The 22,297-nt window shown below is 35.1% G+C and overlaps 1 protein-coding gene across 1 annotated transcript in view; it reads right to left on the bottom strand.

The window, feature by feature from the left end:
- GPM6A (glycoprotein M6A) overlaps window positions 1-22,297 on the bottom strand; it is an 86,180-nt gene that overhangs the window by 33,476 nt on the left and 30,407 nt on the right. The window contains exons 4-5 of the mRNA XM_031553263.1: window positions 7,213-7,278; window positions 216-408 (exon numbers count right to left, since the gene is read on the bottom strand). Coding sequence (XP_031409123.1) covers window positions 216-408; window positions 7,213-7,278 — 259 coding nt within the window. The remainder of the gene's footprint in view (window positions 1-215; window positions 409-7,212; window positions 7,279-22,297) is intronic.

Below are 22,297 nucleotides of genomic sequence, written 5' to 3' on the forward strand. Positions count from 1 at the left end.
ATGAAGTAATTTTGGTCTTAAATGATATTAAAAAGCATTATAAATGGTTTGTAATCAATAAAAATATCAGCTCTATCAGAATTCTATCCAGTAAGCTTACTCAAATTTTCTATGATTTTTATACTGTAACACATTTCTTAACTCAAATTCATATCCCTCTCTAGAATTTTTCAGCAGTTTTAAAAGGAAACAATTAAAAGAAGGTAGTAACTTACATAGTGAAGACATCAATAACATCTCCTGCAGCTCTTGTCATCTCAAAGTAGGTTTGCAGAATGTTGACAGTTCCTGAAAGTGCTTCATGTCCACAACCACAGAACAGTGCAACACCAGCATACAGCAGTATGGTAGCAATCAAAGATGCATAGGGAATGCCTCCCAGGCATTTGATGCAACACTCAAAGCATCCTACAAAAAAAGAAAAGTTTTTTGTTGATATATCAAGGAAAAGAAAAAAAATTTTTTTTCATCTTGAGAAATGCGTAAATTGAAGGTGGCAGGCCAAAGACAGATTAGATCAGGTATAAAAACCCATAATTTCATAAAATCTGTGAGAGGACACAGGTTAATTCAACTTTTGAACTTTCTTAGTTTCTATGTGGCCTATTAAATATAGACAGGCCAGCTGATTAACACGGAATGTTCAATACTGTATTATTCCTTGTATAGTTCCATACTTTGATTCAGAGCAGATTACAGAGTCAATTCCAGGTTACTCCAATATTCACAACTCCTGTTGCTATCAGATTTCTGAGAAGGATCCTCAATAATGGGAAAACCACAGGGAGCATCCAATTCAGTTCCCTCCATCACCAAACATTTTTTTCATCTGCAGATAGTGACAACAGAATTTTTCCACCCCATAGCACCATTTTGAGGATGCAACCAACTCTTCATCTCTTCATATGTCACTAAGATATTTAATAATAATAGAGGAAGATACCACATTAAAAAGGCACAGATTACAACACCACTAAAAAAGTACAGAATAATTGTAGAAGCTGAATTATCTCCCAACTTATTTTGGGATGTTGCAATGTTTCTAGAGTGGGAGCAATTGCCCTTTGATTATACCAGGCCAATCTTTCCTCCCTCCATCAAGTTCTAAGCCAATGCTCACTTTGGACCAAGGGCTCTCAAGTTTTTGGCACTACCTTGCCTTACTTGACAATAAGTTTCACAGATGCAGCAATCTCTTGTCCTGTCAAATCTCAGCAATCCCATAACAACTTTCACATCCTATAAAGCCCTGCCTGTTAACTTTTGGAAGGACAGAAAAGGCAGGAACCTATAGTAGGGAGAGGGCAGACAGAATTGTAGGTATTAAGGAAGCTGATCTGGAACAGGAGAAAATCCTGAAGAAAGGCACTGACTCAATAGCTAGAAGCTTTATTTTCTCCTAATAATTGCTAGCTTGTGCCACAAAAGATTTAGATGGAAAACAGGAGGAGGCTTATAGATTTTAAATGGATGTGTCAACGATTGCCAATTAAAGATTATATATATGATGTTCAGCAGGTGTGAGTCAGTGTATTTTAAGATGCTCCCAAAACCTCAGGCTAAATTATAGGAATACCAGAGTTATAGTGAAACAGCAACAACATAAGTGCAAAAAGACATTTTTTAAATAAAATATGTCTACCTTAAAGTACATGTAGCCTCTACATGTAATTCTGTATTTTATCATGCAGATTCTTGTTTCTTTTAGTCCAGATAATCAAAATAGTCATTTCCTCTGTCTGTTCAAACATTCATTTTCTGCTCTTAATGAACAAATGACAATCTGTTTATCATATATATATTTAGCAGCTGTTTATACACATCAAAATCTCTGAACAGTTGTCCTGATTTCAGCAGAGACAGTGTTGATTTTCCTTCATAGAGTCTGGTATGATGCTTTGTTTTGGCTTTAGGAGAAAAACGTTAATTACACAGCAATGTTTTAGTTGCTGTTGAGCGGTGTTGCACAGAGCCAAGGACATTTTCTAAGCTTCTCTTATTGCCCTGCCAGTGAGGGAGCTGGGGAGGCTCACTGAGATCAGAGGGAACAGAACCAGGACAGTTGATCCAAATGGGTCAAAGAGATATTCCATTCCATATGAAATCACGCAAAAAAACAAACAAACAAAAAAAACCCACCAAACCAAACATCAAGGTGAGTTGGCCAAAGGGACAGCCTCTACTCAAGGAGTGGCTGGGGATCATGTGGTAAGTGGAGAGCAACAGTGTTGTGCATCACTTGTTTTGTGTATATGCACACGTGATTATATATGTGTATGTGTATATATATTATCATTACTGTTATTTCTCTTCATTTTTTTGTCCTAGCAAGTCATGTTTAGCTGCTTGGCAGGTAAACAAACAATACCTATAACTAGTTCCTCAGAGCTTAAAATCCAACACAAATACTGTTTGTGGATCCTGCACTGGCTAATCTACTGTCTAATAGACATAGAAAATAAGAAATACATATTCAATATATATATAGAGAGAGAGAGCAAGGAAGACAGGGAAATAGATAGATGTTTGATTGCTGAGATTAATGAAAAATGCCCATTGCAATTTTCAGCACAGCATAAGGGCAGAAAAAACCTTTGGAAATTAGTACTTTATACCGCTCAGCATTGTAAGAAATAGTAATGAGGGAGAGATGACAGTAAGTAGAGTGACACTGGGAATGAGGTACTAGGGCCTGAAATGTTAAAAATGAAAAAGTAAGCTGTACCTAAACATTTACAGGGACACATGGACTTTAGAGAGTATTCCTTAATATTGCAGTGGTGTGAGGCAAGGAGGAAGAAATTAATTTCCAAAAGATTTCTTTTTCATCTTCAGAAACAGGAAAAATGGGAGTGAGAAAGCTAAAGAAATGACAAGATAGGAACAAAACCAGCTAATATTCTGAATTAGAATAAACATGATTGAGATACGACTGCTAAATTAGTCAGGTACGAGTGCTATATTAGTACTATGAGTATTGTTATCTGGAAACAGTCATCTTCGCGCTGCCTCCTGAAGCTGCTGAATCTGACCCACCAGTCCAGTGACAGCTGACAGAATCTGATCCCATAAACTGCATAAAAAATCTAATGTAAATAATATTACTTTGGCTCTATTACAGTAAAACATATATTACCATGAAATAGCATAGCAAAGTGATATATATGGCATAGCAGAGTGATATATTATAGTGACTAGTAGAGATGAGCAAAAATAGATGTAATAAAGTGCTTTCTAAATTTTATCAGAAATTAAATCAATATTTTTAAAATTGTTTAAATTTTAAAAGGTAACTGAAAAAATTATAATTTGTGAATTAGAAAAATTGCTTCTGTTCCTATCTCACCATTTCTCACACTTGTAAGCCTTTGACAGAAACTTCTATAACAGTCTATTTTACCAATTCAAGAATTTGTTTCTAACTGAGGAATCATCAGAAAATTTCCTTTAAACATGTAGCTTTCAAATAATTGTTTATCCTTTAAAACCTTTTTAACTTATTCAGCTCTTCCTCATGTCTATTACCTTTCTAACTACTTACTTCATGAGTAATGCTAGAGTTTTCAATGTTGTCAAACCAAATAAAAACTAAAGAAAAGCAGTGTGTCAGGACTAAGACGTTAAAATGGATATTGCTCATCAATCATACACCACAAAAGGTAATGTGCTTCAGGTTACATTTCCTCTGATTCTTTATTTCAGCTATTCAGAATGTAAAAATAGATGTTTAGTAACAGAACAATAGAAATGCTATTTTAACTAGCACAATACTATTGAACCAGTACAGAATGTGACTCAGCTGTACCACGTGTGTATAGTATATGTCTGTGTGAGAGAGACAGTCATTCAGGGCTCTGAACATCATCTTCACAAGATAGCTAGAACACACAGACACAGAAATAATTACTAGGAAAGATAAAAAAAAAGTGCACACTGCTTTGATGTTTGTTTTCCTCTGGAAATAAAGACATAAGCACTTTCAAACAGCTCACTCTACAAAATAAACCTATTTAATCTCAAATGTCAGCATTTACTCTTATTATGATGTTTTCCAATATTCTCCCTCAGGCAGAAGTCTAGATCTGGTGGAACTATATATTTCTACATAAGCCATAGGAAGTAATTCAAATTAGCATTCTTCTTTGAAACTTCCAATATGAAGAACTGCATCAAATCACATTTTTTGATAAGTCACTGCACAGAGAAAATAACAAAGATGGCAAGACAAGGAATCTTATGTTATGTGGATAAAGTCAAAATCCAAATACTGACTACATTTAGGTATCCAAATAGTGCTTATTAAGGTTGCTTTTCATGTATTTACTTTTCAGTCAGCAAAGGTCTCACACACAACCACCTCATCTCCTCTTAGTACAATCCTTACTGTCCATTATCAGTAATTTTTCTCAATAAAAGAAAAAAATTCTGCTTTAAAAGGCTTATAAAACTTTCTTTGTACTGTCTTTGTTCAGACAAACCATTCACAATTCTTCCACTTTGTATTGTTGCTTTTATCAGGCAAATATTCTAACGTATTCAGGAACACCAGCCAAACATAACTTCACCTTGTCTGTTTATATGATCTCTTCTCTACATTAAGAAAGGAAAGTATTAAGATCTTAAGCATAAGATGAGGTTATGATTGTGATTTACATACTAATTATACACAGATCCCACTACCATAACCATCTCTTTGTTTTTGTCTTAGTTATATGTGAATTCTTTCACCGCAGGCAGCATCCATAACTGATGGATAAAACAAAAATTTTATTTCTGGCCAGTACATTAAATAAACAGATAGACAGACAGGTAGACGGATAAAAGAGATTTAGGACATGTCTTTTACCGCATACATTTGTGAAAGTGAAATTTAGATCAGTAGTATAACCAGATTCAGAATGCAATTATGTTACTATCTTCTAAATAAACTGTTATAGAAAACCCAATCAACCCAGAATTTTATGGAAAAAATAAACAGAAGAAAAAAAAAAACAGTACAGAAAGATCTTTCAGATTTGTTTCATTTCTCCTTCACAAGACATTTTCAGATAGAACTTTAACAAGAATTCATTACTTATCACAGGTAACTACATCTCCAAAATTAGCAAGTACTCTAGATGATCATATAACACTTACATGACATTTTTATTTATCTATATGTCTTAAATAATTTTCTATCTAATATTAGAAAGCAGGATAGCAGAGTAAGTGAATCCTGTACCACTAGACATGCAGCTTTCATGACAAACTCAAATATAGTTCATCAGATCATCATAAAACAATGCAGATTTAGTTCTGAATTTTGCTAATCTAACCTTAATCTCATGAACTAAGGCTATGTTATGTCATATTTGACTTGACCCATCAAAACACATACCTCTGAAAAAAAGAGTCAACACATTTTATAGCAGGGGGGTTGGACTAGTTAAGTCATTCCTTCCAACTTCAACCATCTTGTGATTCTGTGCAACAGTGAAGTAAATTAAATTACATGTTCATCAAGCGCATGGACGTGTATGTTTTCAGAACTCGGGATCTAAAATCAGTTTTAACATTAGCCACATCTGTAAATAAAGTAGATATTATTTACACATTCAGTTGATATAACTGTAAGGAAGAAAAAACGTTCTGCTGACGGTAAGAGATTATTCTTTTACATCATTGTCTCAAAGCTTGCTGGGGAAACAGATGATTAAGTCCAAGCAAGTCCTGGGCAAGGGTTGAGAAATCTTTTGTCTGGAGAACACTGATGGACAAGCCCTAGGCAAGGGTTGTGAAATCCTTTGTCTGTGGGACACAGATGGACAAGACCAGGGGCAACAAGAGAGAGATAAGCTGCAGATGAATGGCTGTGAAGCGGTCTTTTGTGTGGGCTTATCTCAAGGAAGATGGCCATCTGAGGAGGTGCTGCCCATGGCTCTTACCCAAGCGCCCAGGAATGCCATGTTAGCAGAAGAAGAAGAATAAAAAGGGGACCTACAATCATGAGGTTGAGGTTTTCTGGCAACAGATTCCTCATGAAGAGGATGTTTCTGCCATGAGAAGCCTCATGACCTGCCTCTCTCCCTCCTGGACTTGCTCTGCACTCTACCACGATGCTGAAAAAGAACCAAGGTGTCTACCATCAGATTCCTCAATACAGAATTCCTGCATGCTGACGGACTCTCCTGGGCCTGCTACCTGAGCCCCGCTGCTTCCACCTGCTACATGCAACTTCTTCCTGCTACATGCTTGCTGCCCAAGGCCAGCCACACTGCTGCTCTCCCCTCCTGCTGCTTTCTCCTCGGACCTTCAAAACGTCGTGCAACGGGACCGCTGCTGGATCCTGGTGGTGACTATCTCCGCTTTATGCGATTCTTGCTTCTCTCCGATCTTTTCTATCGCCCTCCTTCCCTTCCCCATGTCCCTGATTAGGATTTGTAATAGACTGGTTGGACTAACCGTTGTTTCTTAATCTCATGCCGGGTATACATATATTAAAAGAACCTCATCTCTCTCCTATAAATTGAAGTGAGACACTGAGTAACGAGGAATATGAGTACCACTCATGATAAAAATAAATACAGATTTTCATATGACGCAAACTGTATCTTCACTTCTTCGTCTTCAAGTTGTGTGATCAAACTGTTTGCTTGAAGCAGCACATAGTATTTGAAATTTTTAACTGTATTTCATATTTTGTCAATAAATCTTCCTTTGGTTTCCATTCAAATTTTGTTCTAATTTCACTTAAGAAAAAAAGAACCTGCTGGCATGGAAGCTCTAAACACATCACAGGAGAGAACAACAGGCAGAAACAATCTAACTCTCCTGATGCTGTCCCAGCTACAGAGGATAGACAAGGCATCTGAGAAGAAGCTTAGCAAAGCTGCAAATATGAGAAAGCAACATTTCAGAACCACTAAAAAAAGACCATTCTTGTACTGCTATCTGGAAAACCTGTGCTGCAGGCACATCCTGCATAACTGTGTTCTAACTGTGAATAAGGCGCATCACACTCTCACCATTATACTACAGCTACAGTAAAAGAGAAGAAAAGTTGATCATCTTGCCATATCAAACACTAATAACTTGAGTACTTTTCCTCATCTGAGCCCAGAGATGGCTTCTCCTTTAAATTTTGTTTCTATAAGAATATTTACTGTTAAAGAATTACCTATCCCCCAGTTAGATCAACACTTCCTCCCAGCCTGGTGTCATCTGCAAACTTACTGAGGGTGTACTCAATCCCGTTGTCCAGGTCATCAATTAAGTCATTTAACAAGACAGGTCCCAACACTGACCAGACATAATACATTTTTTTAAAACCAGTGTTTTGTTCAAACTGTTATAAGCAACTTGATCTCTAGAAAAGTAATAATAAAATGCACAGAAAATCTCAAAAGTATTTTTAAGAAAAAGAGAAATAATTAAAAGAAAATACAGGTTTTCTCTTGCACTTTGAGTTCTGTAGTATTACTGGATCTACTTTGACTTATCTACTAAGGGATACTGGATCTTAGCTTATCAAGAATTATCTAATGTAAAAATTCAAAATATTATCATTGAGACTTTTTAAGTCATTCTACAGAGAGCAGCTGCTACACTTAAAATGGGACAAAGGCTTAGGAATTGTGAAGAGACCCTTGTTTATTTAGAATTTTTAGAAATAGATTGAGATACCTAAAAATGTGCGTTCCTTCACAGTTATTCCAATACATTTTGCTTTTAAGAACCCATTTGGCCTAAAAGACAACTTCAAGCAGTGGAGCTATAATCGGGATATGCTGAACATTGAAGGTAGCTACTTTTTTGAAATGTATCTTTAGATTAACTGGCATAAAATATATTTCTAGAAATAACCTTTGTGCACTGGTTAGGATAACTTGATTAAACAGAGAACTATATTAAGAATCAACATCTCTGCAAACTCTCATCAGATGAATTCTTATGAGATGAATCTCTTAAGAACAAAAAAAAGGAACAAAAGATTTATTTTCTTAATTGACTGTGCTCTGGCTCTCTGGCTTGTTGAAAGCTCTAATCATCCAAGGAATATGACTTAAATTATTTGAATGATGTTGGGATTATCTCAGCATAAATGTGGAAAGTTCCCTTGCACAGGCCTCAACAATGATAATATTGCAGTGTACAAATCCAGGCTTTTCCATCATGTTTATCACTATGTTTAGTCTTCAGATTACAAATAAAATGTTCAACAACAAGGAAAAACCATAAAACCCATTTCAAAGGAAAAAGGGGGGAAAAATAGAACACATTAGTCTAAAATTAGGGTGTTTGAGATGCACAAATTGAATGCATAAATGAGGACTCCTCTGGCGACAAAAGCAACATCATTTTATTAACATGATGTTTTCTTAGGGGGCTAAATGCTGAAAAAATTGCAATTGAAGAGGCAGAGGTGATATAGTTGGCCATTCATCTGACTTGAATTCCAGAAGATATATGGGAACTTGTCTACAGTAATCACAACAAAAGGAGTCAATTTATCAGCTTAGTTTTTATTTCAGCTCAGTTCTAGTGTTGTTTTATTTTTAGTAGTCTCAAGGAAATAAAAATGAAATAGTCAGCTCTTATTTTCTCTACCTTATACCAACATAAGATTGTTCTGCATTTTTACTGGAAAAGTAAAGGCTCGCAGTTACATTGCTACATACATGCATACATAACAAAATCTAAATAATATAATACACATTTTAGTATTTTAGATGAACTCACCTTAAATTGCTAGGTGTCACAGTTTTGACAAAGGCTTTAAGTCAGATTTTCAGATATTTTAGTTACAGATTTGAGAATTAAGACCAACGTAGGCCAGGAGTCCGATGCAAACTCATATGTTCCATAAAATGGAAGATTTTTTTCTTTAGTTTGCAAGGTCTTCTTGTGGAAGCACCAACTTCTTTAGATAGAAAAAAAAATGCACTGGAAAGCATTTTTTTTTTTTCAGTGGGAAAACAGTAGCACAATCACTATTATGACGTTCAAATAACTGCCTTACAAACCCATTTAAGAACACCTTTTTTTATTCTGAATGCATACACAAGCTGTGAATTTCTTTCTGTTCATGATTATTTTCATTGGACAGTATGGAGCACTGCAGACTATAGCATGTTTCAATAATACTATTAGCATAAAACAAACAAAAAAAACCAACAAACAAAAGAACTCTCCCTGCCTTACTTACAATGATAGACTCTTACTCTGAGTCATGAATACTGGTAATTAAAATTTAACAAGGACAACAGAATTTGTAATTTTTGTACACTGCTTAAATCATAAAATCATAGAGTTGCTTCAGTTGGAAGGGACCAAAGGAAGTATCTTAGTTCCAACCCCCTGCAGTTGGCAGGATTGAGAAGCATTAGATCAGGCTGCTCAGGATCCCATCCAACCTGGCCTAGAGCACCTCCAGGATAGAGATCCACAACTTCTCTGGGCAATCTGTTCCCATGCCTCACCACCTTCTGAGTAAAGAACTTCCACCTAACATCAAATATAAATTCATCCTTTTCTAGTTTAAATCCATTCCCCCTTGTCCTATCACTATCAGACCATGTGAAAAGTCAGTCCTCCTCCTGCTTCTAAGTTTTAATGTACTGTGATATTAACATGAAATAAGCTTCCTAGAGAAGAAATACTATTTCAAGAATCCTGCAATAGAATAACACTGTGCAATTCAAACAACTATATTTAGCAAATCCACCTGGCAGAGAGATGTATAATTTCTGTGTTTCTACTCTCTGATATAATAATCTCTGAGAGACAAATTAAAAATAAGTTTTGTATCTGGGCTAACTGATATAAAAACAAATACAAAAAGGTTTTCAACTAAATTTGAAGACATATCTAACATAAGTAAACATGTCTTCAATCTTTTCAAAGCATGCAGCATGGCCACTTTCACATCAAGTAAGAGGAGATCCTTTATTTGTTCTAGATTAGAAGTCACATATATATCCTTACTTAGCCCAGACACCAAACATGCTTCTGTTGTGCTTCATACTTCTGAATCTGAGAAAAACAAAAGCCACCTATATCTTTTCCTGGGAAACTGATACACACATCACAGCACTCGACATTAAATTGAAAAAATGAAAAAATTAGCATTGAATATACTACAAAAAAGAAACAAGGATTAACCAGCACATACAACAATTTCAACTCCTCTTTTTTTTGTCTTAGCCATACTTCAGCAACAATCAATTATGTGAGTACAAAAATTCATGTACTCTCATAATAGCCTGCACTCTTTTATCAGTGAGTAAATAGCTTGTTGTCTTCCCCTATTGCACCAAAGTAATCCAACACAGGTCTCATGTTTCTTTTAACATATATGACAATTTTCTATCAAATTATGAGAATTACTTGATAGCAAAACATTAACAAAACAGTACCATATTGAAACAAGCTACATAATTTGTCCCTTATAGCAAAACACAGATCTAAGCTATTGTGATAGTAGAGAATCAACAAGTTGGCAGTAAAATCTTATTACGAGAAATGCCCAAAGATCTAATTTCACGTACTGATGGCAAATTTGATCTTTTACTTTATAATATATACTAAACAACTACTTTGCATCACTTCCCTACTCCACAGGTCTCAACAACATAACGAAACTATCCTGAACTGAACTGTTTAAAGCAAAACATTTTATTACCCTTGCTAGTCAGACAGGAAATTAGCCTTTCTTTTCACTACTTAATTTTGTTCATATTATTATTTGATGGACAGATAAATGATCATCCTATGTGCACTGCATACTTCCTTCTAGGTATCTGTGCCACCTTTCCCAACACTGTCAATTGTAGCTCTAACGAAGTGCTAATTTAAGTTAAAGCTCCTGGCTTCACATCTCACAGCTTGTCAAGAAAATTGGCTCATTTATGCCCCTACACGAGGATTTGTTATGTAAGAAAATGGGTACATGCTTGACTGTAACCATGGCCTGTCTCATCAATTTAAAAGGAAATTAACGCTATAAATTCAATAAAATATGCAGAATAGGAGATAGAGATCAGGAGGTGACATCACACCACAAATATTTCCAAATACTATGGTCTCATCTGAAACTTGAATTCATTGTATTTTTGAGTAAACACCTCAGAAAACACTTAAGCAGTGAAGTCCCACTAGTATAAGCAAGAATAAGCAGTACTAGTTCAGGCTCCTTATAAAACACTTCCCATCTCCTCAACCACAATTGTTGCTGCTGTTCCTTAGGGAATCATGGAATGGCTGAAGCCGGAAGGGACCTTAAAGATCATTTACTTCCAACTCCCTTCTGCAGGCAGGGTTGTTGACCACTAGATCAGACTGCCCAGAATCCCATCCAACCTGGCCTTGAACACCTCCAGGGTTGGGGTATCCATAGATTCTCTGGACAACCTGTTCCAATACCTCACCACTTTCTGAGTAAAAAATTCCTTCCTAATGTTTACTCTGATCCTCCTCTCTTCTAGTTTAAAGCCATTCCCCCCTTTTCCTATCACTATCAGACTGTATAAAAAGTTGGTGTCTCTCTTGTTTATAAGCTCCCTTCAAGTATTGGAAAGCCACATCAAGGTCTCCTCGGGGCCTTCTCTTTCCAACTCCCTTGATCTTTCTTCATAGAAGAGGTGCTTCAGCCTCCTGATCATCTCTGTGGCCCTCCTCTGGACCCACTCCAACATCTTCACATCTCGCCTGTAGAGGGGCTGGGACACGATACCTCCAGATGTGGCCTCAAAAGAGGCAGAACAGAGGAGGACAATCACTGCCCTCTCTCTAATCCTCTTTTGGTGCAGCCCAGGATAGTGTCAGCCTTGCAGGCTGCAAGAGCATACTTGTGGCTCACATCCAGCTTTTCATCTACCAGGATCCCTAAGCCCTTCTCCATAGGGTTGTTCTCATGTAGTTCTCTTGGTCATTACTTGTATGTGGGATTGCCTCAACCCAAGCGCAACATCTTATGCTTGGCCTTGTTAAACCTCATTAGATTTCTGTGTGCCCATTTTTCAAGTGTCCAGGTCCCTCTGTATGGTGTCCCTCCCCTCTATTGTCACAATAGCACCACAAAACTTGGTGCCATCAGCAAACTTGATGATAGTACACTCAATCCTACTGTCCGTCATTGATAAAGATATTGAAGAAGGACAGTCCCAAGAAAGATCTGTGGGGGACACCACTCATTACCAGCCTCTACTCAGATACAGATCCATTGACCACAACTTTCTAGCTGCCACCATTCAATCAATTCCATATCCACCAAATAGTTCACCATTCAGATCTGTATTACTCCAACGTAGAGAAAACAGTGTTGTGATTAGCTAGTGTGTACTTCTCAGTACATTAGGTTTATTGCTGCTTAATTAAGCAAATCTTAATCTAACAGTTCATAAGCATTCAAGTTATTGACACAGAGCAGTCCTTTCTTGAAATACAAACCAGTCAGGCATAATGTAGTCAGTCTTTGTTACCTTCAAAAAAATATTGCCAGCTGAGTTACCAGAGACATCCATCACATCCTTCAAAATCATTCTAAAGTTAAAGATACAGGAATGAAAAAAAGTAATTCCATAAATATGACACAAAGAAATATTTGGTTAAATTCTTACACTAATAAAATATAGCAGTTATTTCAAATATTTTGCCTATGTTTTATGTCATGTAATTTGGATTTGAATGATGAATAAATTATTAATTTATTATTATTGATAAATAGATTATAAATATTTAATATATGTGTCAATAATGCATGCATGACGATTGAATCTGATATAAGTGGCTATAACCATGTTTTTGATCTGCTTGAAACAATAACAGTTTGTAAGAGCATTAATTCAAAACAACATATCGAATTGTACCAGTAGCTTTAAAATGAGAGTAATGTTAGAGATCCAAAGACTAAAAAAGTATCCTTTTCATCCCTCTCTTCTGGAATTCATAAAACTCACTCCACCTCCTCATCCTTGAGCAAAGCTGTTTCTCACAAATGGAAAACTACTACAAAAAAAATGTAATGAAATGTAATCCTGCAGCATCTCTTCTCCCCTCATTCACAAATAGGCTGAGTTCCACTGGGCTTTAAGCCACTTCTTTTTTTAGCGCATTATCCAGATCTTGCACCTCAAAAAAAAATTCCTCTGTGAATTTTCTGTGCAGTCATCTGTTTAATAGGAATAGTCCACAAACCTTTTACTTATTTAAAATTTTCTCATTTTAGCAAAGGTAGCATCTCCCTTTTTTGGGTAGCAAAACAGAGAGATAAACAGGTAACTTGCAAATGATCTTCCATTCTTACATTCCAGACAGCATGACTTCTCAGAATATCTATTTTTATATAATATGTATGTATATAATCAAAACACACTTTATTGATGTCACTTGCAGTCATGTGTGCTTAACACTTAGAAATCATGAAAATACAGTTAGAAAATTTTTGAATGCTTTGTTCTCAGCAGCTGTTCAGGACATACAGGAAAGAGGTATCTGAAGACAATACAAAATATTCAGCTACCTTAAATGATTTGTTTCCTTACAAACTCTGTCAGGGATAGGGTGCGTAGGCTGTGTAACTGTTAGCTGACAGTAGTGGAAAACTCAAACTGAAAAATCCTAGGACCTTCGATAAGTTAATAACTAAAACTTTCTTTTCCTTGGTATCACCATCTTTATTCCACATCTCATGCAACTTCCAATCCCATGTTTTCCATTGCTTTTATCTTAAAAGCCTCTTTTTGGCTTTTTCTTTTCCCTTCATTTGTAGGCTGTTTCCACCCTGGCTACTTCTATCCCCGTGAATGCATATTTGCCTGAGAGACAAACAACAATCTTGCTCATCCTCTTCAAAGCTGAGAGAGAGCAAGCTCATCTGCTGTGTGGGATGAGCAGTGGGAACACAGTTTCACCTCCCTCTTCCCCTGAAATCTTTGTCTACCAAATTCCATATTTCTCAAGGGCACCAAGATACTCAAGGAAACAAGCATGCACAACTTATTACCCATAAGAGCAGAATAATTTCTAATAAAACAGAAAAAAAGAAAGAATAGAAAGCTCCTACCTATTTTGAACATTTCAGTCTGGAAATAAAACCATAGTCCTTTAATGGAAGGAATGCATTATTTTATATATGTCTCTCATTTCAACACCTCAGAGAGAAAAAGGATGAAGAAAATAGGCAATGATGGGGCAGGCAACTGTCATCCTCTAGGAGGATCTAGATTACCCACTCATGTTGTGTGACTAGTTTTGAGGAAGACCATTCCATGACAATTAATGAATGCCATCTTGTATGTTTTTCAAAATAAGTATGTGAATGTGTGATACATTTAAATGTTTATTTACACCTCTGTATATTAATGCTTTTAATCTCATTTAACATCACAAACTTTTGAATCCATCAATAAACAATGTTATAGACCATTGCTGAAAGGCATCTTGTGTTTGGAAAAAGCAAAGATAGTGACACTAAATGTTACCTTCAAGAAATTGCTATTAAGTCAAGTTATCAATATTTTGGGGGGTTGGCTGGAGGATGGTTCTTCTTTAAAAGTAACAGAATTTTTTCTTGAATTTTCAAAGAAGTGTAGTTATTCTGATTAGGTATCAACAGCAGTGAGAACATACCAACAAGCAAAAAACTATGCTTAAGAGAATAAGACAAGTTAATGAAATTTATATTTCAACAAAATGTCAAAGACGACAAGACAAATCTGTAAACAAATTTTCTATTGAATTTTTTGAAACACTTGATATGAGAATTTCCATTGTATGTACAGGATACTATTGAAAATAGAAAGTTATGTATGAAAACTAGGACAAAAAAGTAAACTGCAAATAATATTTGAAGTATTAGTAAAAGTAACTTTCTATGATTTATACCGTTATTACCTTGTTTACTAAATGTAAATCCTTAGCCCTTTCCATTACACACAGCCAATCTAAGAGCACCTGGGGGTTGAAGAATGCAAGTTCTTTCCAAAGCCAATGATCTCTTCCCTATACAAAGATTTCAGAGCTGTATGTGCTGCAGGCAAACATCACTGGGGAACACTCGAGAAAATTGCTCTAGCTGCTGCTGTAACAACTATAATTGTCTACAATTCACATGCTGCAGATAAACATCATGGGAAATTTTCACAATTATCTTCATTATTAGTCGTTCCACTGCATTCTTAAAAAATTGAAATCCAATATTCAATTTCATTTTAACTCAGGGAACAGATCAGTATGTTATGTGCAATGGCAGAAAGGTTTCTGTGAATTGTTTTTCAGTCATGGATTGATTTTAATTGAGCAAGATTCAAGCCACTAGGAACAGGGAACAAGAATTCAGCTGCCTCCAGGGATTTAATCAGCTTCCTGACCTAACAAAATTCATCCAGATGATGGAAAAAAAATCAATTTGTGGTAAATGATGCCACCACACAACAGCCAGAGTAGAGTCACTTTTTGAATAGATATCCAGTTCCTAGTGGGCAAGTTTCAGGGTGGCTGCAGGACACATGGTCAGGGAGGCAGTTGCATAGGTACAGACTATCTTGAAAGGTAAATATTTGGAGTACCAGCAATACTACAATTTTACCTTAAAAATAACTACTAACAAAGATTCAAAATTAGCTTTTACACTGAGCACACAAACATATGTAAGTTATATACAAACAAGTATATATGCTAGAGGCAAAGCCTTTTCTTTTCTACGGTTACATAATTTCTCACGTCTTCACTTATCTTTATTTCAGTGTTTCACATCAAGAGAAGGTATATATAGCCAGAAAAAAAACAAACCCTCAAATTACTTGCTTTTCTGAATCTGTAATACCACCTTTTTTTTTCCATCAAACTTAGAAATCTGACAGTTCAGGCTAATATTAGTGGACTGAGCTATACAGTAAGTTATTCAAAATCATAGGGATTTTTTTTTAAGACATGTTCACAAAATTCAAATTTTCAAACAGCCAAAATAATCTGAGCTAAAGTATGCAAATTATATCTTTTCCTTAGAGAGACAGTGATGACTGTGTCACAAAACATTTACGAAAATTCAAAATAAAAATAAAAACGCAGGAGTCGTGAATTATCCCAAGTGCATTAGTCACTGCAATAGTGAGACTCATCATTAGAGTCTCTAGAATGACTTCTGAGAGATATTTACCTTGTTTGTTCTCTTGCACTGCAGTACAGGGAGCCCCAATTCTTCAGGGTTCCAAAGCAGAGGAAGTTACTTCAAGGCCGCGGTAGCATTTGACAGGAACAATAAAGGAATATTCTATATGCTTTACCAAACACTCCTTTAATTTCTCCTTGAAATTCACAAATTCGTGAGGGTTTTTTTTTTTGTTGATACAGAGGCAGCCAAAAATCAACAGAACTCAACTGCTAGCATTAAGATAGAAACACCCACTGTTTTCACACATCCATGAGTAGGATATCAATACTTGAAGCAGAATCTGAAGGAGCCCTTAAATAAACCAAGCAATGAAATAATGCAGGATCCAGATAACATAGATGAAATGAAGACTTGGTTTTTCTTTTTTATGGCATCATCGCTACTCGTTCTGAGGAATACAAATACTTCTCATACAACAAGGTAAGCACGAATATTTGAAGGAAGGAGAGGGAAGAATCCTAACTGCCCTAAAAATCCATCTTCATTCCTGATCTCATCTTTCCCTGTGGTGATTGATGTAGTTTTACAAACTCTGAAACACAGACACATCCATTTCACTTTGCTGGAAAAAAAAAATCAAATGTCAACAAAATACAGGTGAATAGCAGCATTTCTCAAGGAAGTAGACTCATCATGTTTTCCATTAAGGTGAAGGTCTTCCTGGACAGATAATGCACTTGATGCAAAGAAAAAATGGTCTAATTTCTAAGGGCTGCCAAACATAACATAAACTTGTATTTACTATCATTAAGGAAGACTTCTAAAACAAAACAAGGTTACAACAACACTGGCCAAAACACATGAGACGGCCCAATGCCAAAAACAGTTAAAACAATGTTTCTATTTTATTCCTGCAGTTTTCATTTCCAGGTCTATACTCTTGTACTTCACTGCAATACATACATTGCAAGCCATAGGGATTTTTGTGACAACTGTAGGTAAGAAAATGATGTGTAGCACCAAGAGTTTCTAGGAGCAGCATAATCTAGAAGATTCACTAGTAAGTTTCCATTGAAACTCAGTTTTATCTGATGCTCTAGTAAGAATTTACTTGCAGATGGGATTACCTTAAAAAAAAAAAAGTCCTAACAGAGAAAACCAGGCTAAGTATGTCACCATGATTTTCTCTGTTGCAATGCAGACAAGTGTTTTCACGGTTTTTATTATTTAGGCTAATGAAACTAATTTTATAACAAAGGCAGGGTTATTTGACAATATATTTCATATTCATGCAATAGAATAAAGATAATAATAGTGCTCTTTCATCAGATCATAGCTATTCTATTTTTACCATTCCCCTAACCTCAGGTGCCTTTCAGCTAGGGCTCCCTCCTTTCATCTGGAGAGTCCTCATAAATAAATTCACAGTGTCCAGCTTCTCCAATATCCCTGATTATCTTGTTTATCGACACAGCTGTTTTCCATGGATTATGTACATTCTGAACCAATGTACTAAAGAAAGAAAGTGAAAGGACTGTGAAGAAAGTAGGACACAGCCAGGGATTGAAGGAAAAGCCTTACTGTACTTACACAAGAAGAATAAGTGGTGAGAGAACAAGAATGAAAACAAGATGATGCAAGTTAAATTTCAGGTCCTGTCTTTTAGCGAAACCCTGTGGTTCAAGACCTCATGACCTGTTTTAGAACCAGAAAGGTAAAAAGTCTGGACAAGAATATAAGAGAAAGACATGAAAGGGAAAATATATTCTTAATAAATTTTTAGGAGGATTACATACACTTAACATCCACTATACAAAACTTTGTTAGAATGTTTCAAATATAATTCTTCCCTAAAAGCAAATTTTGTGCCAAGGTCACAAGCTAAATTCAATGTAGTTGAAAACCCAATAAAGATTTTTTCCGCTAAAAAATCATTCAAAAAAGGCCAGTTCAATGGTTATAAATATTTTGCAGGAATATATTTGTTTAATTAAATTTATTTTAAAAAATTTCCTTCTGTCATTTCTAGACTGGAACATTGGCTGAAAAGTATGGTAACTGCAGACAACTGGTAATATGAAAATGTGAATCTTTTTCAAATGGCAGGTATTTACTACTCACGAGGTTTTTTGTTTTTTGTTTTTTTTTTAATTTAGCTTTTACCTGAATAATTTTTGAGTCCCAATTTCTGAAGAGTAGAAAACTTGCTCCCTGCTTCATTCTTCTAAAAAAATCAAGTGTTGTCCAAGTTGCAAATAGTAATAATAGAACAGCATTCGGAGTGCAAGAGCTCAATAGCTGTAAACTGTGGTATTGCAGTAATTTTAACTGACGCAGAAATATATTACAGGTATGGTCAACATGTAGCAACACAAAGTCCATAATATTCAAGAGAGATCCATTTAATTAGTTGGTTAGTTGGTCTACATTATTTGCAGTAAGAATTTATCATTATTCCTGCATGAAGCACAATCAGAAATGACTCCCAGAGTTAGTTATATTTTAACTTCTTGTTTCTTCTTCCCCTGAAACTTATAATCATTTATAGATTCAAGAAAATCATGTACAAGAAAATTGTGCATCATCACAGAAAGTCTGCAGTCCACAAAGCAGGTGCATCAGTCAGGAGGCTCAATTTGATTATTTTTTTTTTTAACACATACCCTGTCACTTTTATAACAAGCTTATTTTCTGTCTCAGGAAACAAAAAGATCTAATTTTGCTATTGATAGAGCAAAGGGTTTTTTTTTTTTTAATCTATCTATAGTTCTCAAGCACAGATTTGCTATTAGATCTCAGTTGTTTATATGCATTATGTTTTGCACAAGTGATAATTTTGATGGTTTACGTTATGTCTAATCAAAATGATGTTGACAAAATCCAGATGTTCAAACTAAACTGTACCTCCTAAAAGAAGAGAACAAAGAAAACTATTGCAGTCTGAAAAATAACTATTCAGTCGATGTTTTAGTCAAGGAACTACTGTAAAGTGATTCTAAGTGACTCTTAGTGTTACTTTATGATTCCCATCCAGACAAATACTATCAGCACATAAATGATTTAAACAAGTAATTGAATAGACAAAGAATTATGATATGACAAAGAATTATGATATTTCTTTAAACATGCAGAACCCAGACGAGTTCACGTAACACATTAATTTATAATTCACTATTCTTTCCTACCTCCATCCAGTTACAACCCAACTTCACACATCTATATTTCTTTTTCTGAATTTTTTCCTTCGAGCTCAAGTATTAGGATTTTCTTTCTATGGAGATGTAAAGTACTGCTTTCCTACTGTTTCTGAATTTTAGCTCATCTGCCAAGGTTGCAGAATAATGTGGAATAAATGAACACCTGCTCTTGAAAAGGAAGCTATCTCAAATGCCAAGCTTTGGCATGATGACAATAGAATGAGCACGTCACCCAGAAAATCTGTTCTAATGGCCTCTTGCCAACACATTTGTTCCCAGTAAAGTACAGGTTAAAATTGCTGTCAATAGTTTTTGTTTGTTTCTAGAACACAAAGAATTGAGTAGAACTCAGCCAAAGTCTATGCATGTGTGTGTGTGAGTGTATGAGGGAGGAACACAATCTTTATTTTGGTACTCTATATGTGTAGCATTTTGCTATAGATTAGTGTGGGATAAGATGCAAGGAAGCTAGCAAGCTTTGAAAATCTTAATTCAAAAAGACTTACTAGATATTAATATATTTTAAGTCATGAAATTCTCAAAAAATTCCACCATCAGTATTCATGCATGAAAGTATTACGATAATCAATAGCAGAAAACTGATAACATTTCAATGCAAGTTAACCTTACAAAAATTCTATATTGCACACAAATAAAAACATGTATTTGAAAATAACATCCAAAGAACTTACAAGAGTTAACTCGTTCTGCTCATAAATAATTTTTTTTTTTTTACTGATTTCCCTATTTATGATTTTCACTGTTTCTCCTCTCTATAGGGAATTCATAACCTGACACAACAGGACAACAAAGCCTAGGGGAAAAAATTAAGTATAAGAAAAAAAACTATGCACCAGAAAAACATATGAAGAGATGAATTTTAGAAGCAATAACCTACTGCCTATTTCTATTTTTTTTATTATAATACTTTTTATTATAAGACTTGCTAGGGAGTAAATTATAACCAAATATAAACCACACGCAGGATTTCACTAAACCATTAAATACATTTATGTAGCTGATTTCCATCCACTTAAGGAGCTGTGGTTTACAAATAACAAAAGGGAAGTTAAAAAAATCTGTTTAATCTGAATGTCAACACCAAGATAGAACTGACTAATACTAAATTATAGGCATCATATAAGCATTCAGACAAAATGCATGGTCATTTCCTGATAGCACACTAGCAAACATATTTAGGAATCTCAAGAATTATATCTCCAAGTATAGAAAAGAAATGAATGGTCATCTAACAACTTTCATGAGAACCGTATTTCTAAAGCACAGTTTTGAACATCAGAAACAACTTTCAACAACTTTAAATTTTCATGGGGAACATATACTTCAGGCCTGTAACGAATTCACAAAAATAGAAGTCTGCATTTTTTAATACACAGTGACTTCAAAGCCATGTACAGTATATTTTTTAAAGTCTTATTTTTAAAAGTTTGGATTATTCAAACAAGTTTTCAGCCAAATACAGTGAAAAATAAATATAAGAACATAATTGCCCTTGGACATTTATTCAGAAAGTAAATGTGTACGAAACTGATCAAAACATTCTCCACACCTTAGGAAAAAGATGACATTCAGAATGGAAAAAATCTAAGGAAGTCCATTGTAAAAAAAAAAATTTCTCTAAGAAACAGTTTATTGAGAATTTCAACAAGTAAAAGGAATAACTTTTTGTATATTTAATATCAAAATTAACAGGGAAATTATGTTCTGTGATCACTATCAGACTTGTTCTGCCTTAGTACTTGTGTAAAGACAGTCTTCTCTGTCAGTATACTTCAGAAATGCAGCTTTCTTGGATGTCTGCAAAAAAAAAAAAACCCACAAACAACCACAAATTTCATGGACCTGTTTGGCATATGTAAATACAGCATCTTAAGTTTTCTTTTGAAGACACCAAAGGGCATTATTTTTTCTTGTCTATGAAGGATAATATTAAAAGTAGCTTTGTTCTAGAAATGGAAAAAATAATTTTTCTTCTTTTACTGACAACAGTTAAGGGATTTTGGTTTTGGTTTTTAACTTGATAAAAGCATTATTCTTTTCAAGACTAAATGATGAGCTGGCTTAGCTGACTTATTTTCAATCAATGATCTGTTAATAAAGCTTTTCCAGAATTCCACCAAAATTTCCTTTTCCTGTTTGTTATATTTTTATGTACTGGGTTTAGTCAGGGAGCCCCTTAAAAGATGCCTACGGATTTCTTCCACAAAATATGTGTCTTGATGATCACAAAGCCAGGTCACTGCAGAATTTGGCTACGTAAGACATATCATTGGCATCAACCTGGAATAATCTGTACAAGATTTTAAAGAGCACAAAGTCTTGCACAAGAAAGGAATCTGAACAATAGTCCATTTCCATCATCTGGTGGAGGGAAGGGAGTTTGGGGGATCGAGTGCTTTCCCACAAATAAAGGGACTTTTAAAAAATTTTATTCCTTGTCATATTTCATTGCCATATTGATAGATTTCCTCATCTTACTATTTGCTTTGAGGCAATCAATTATACATGTCCTCTACTACACAAGTAGAACACTAAGTTTCTCAGATACCATTAGAAATCAGTAGGGTAGATACTGATTTTAAAGATAATAGCCTAACAACATTCCAGGACTTCCAACTGAGAAATTATGTCAAATTTCAACTTGTGTGGATTCCTAGTTGTGACACCTCACTTTTCCCTTGTAAAGCTGATTCTGTTTTATTCTTCATTTCACCATTTTGTCAAACTTCTTGTCCAAAAGATTTAACAGTTTTACCACTCAAAACAATTCTATTGGTCATAGATGAATAGGCCATATTATATCTCAGTAGATGCCTTTTTTGCTTTCACAGCCATAACAGCTATAAAAGCAATCAGGTTCCTGGCATTTCACAAACTGTGAAGAGCAGATTTTGTGCTAGCTTTTTACTTCTTCACACAGTTAAAAGAAACAATGACCTACCAAGCTAGTACAAGGTATAGGTTATTTCCAGTGCAAACATACTGATGG

The sequence above is a fragment of the Meleagris gallopavo genome, chromosome 4 (assembly GCF_000146605.3).
Source record: "Meleagris gallopavo isolate NT-WF06-2002-E0010 breed Aviagen turkey brand Nicholas breeding stock chromosome 4, Turkey_5.1, whole genome shotgun sequence".
NCBI classification, from domain to species: Eukaryota; Metazoa; Chordata; class Aves; order Galliformes; family Phasianidae; genus Meleagris; species Meleagris gallopavo.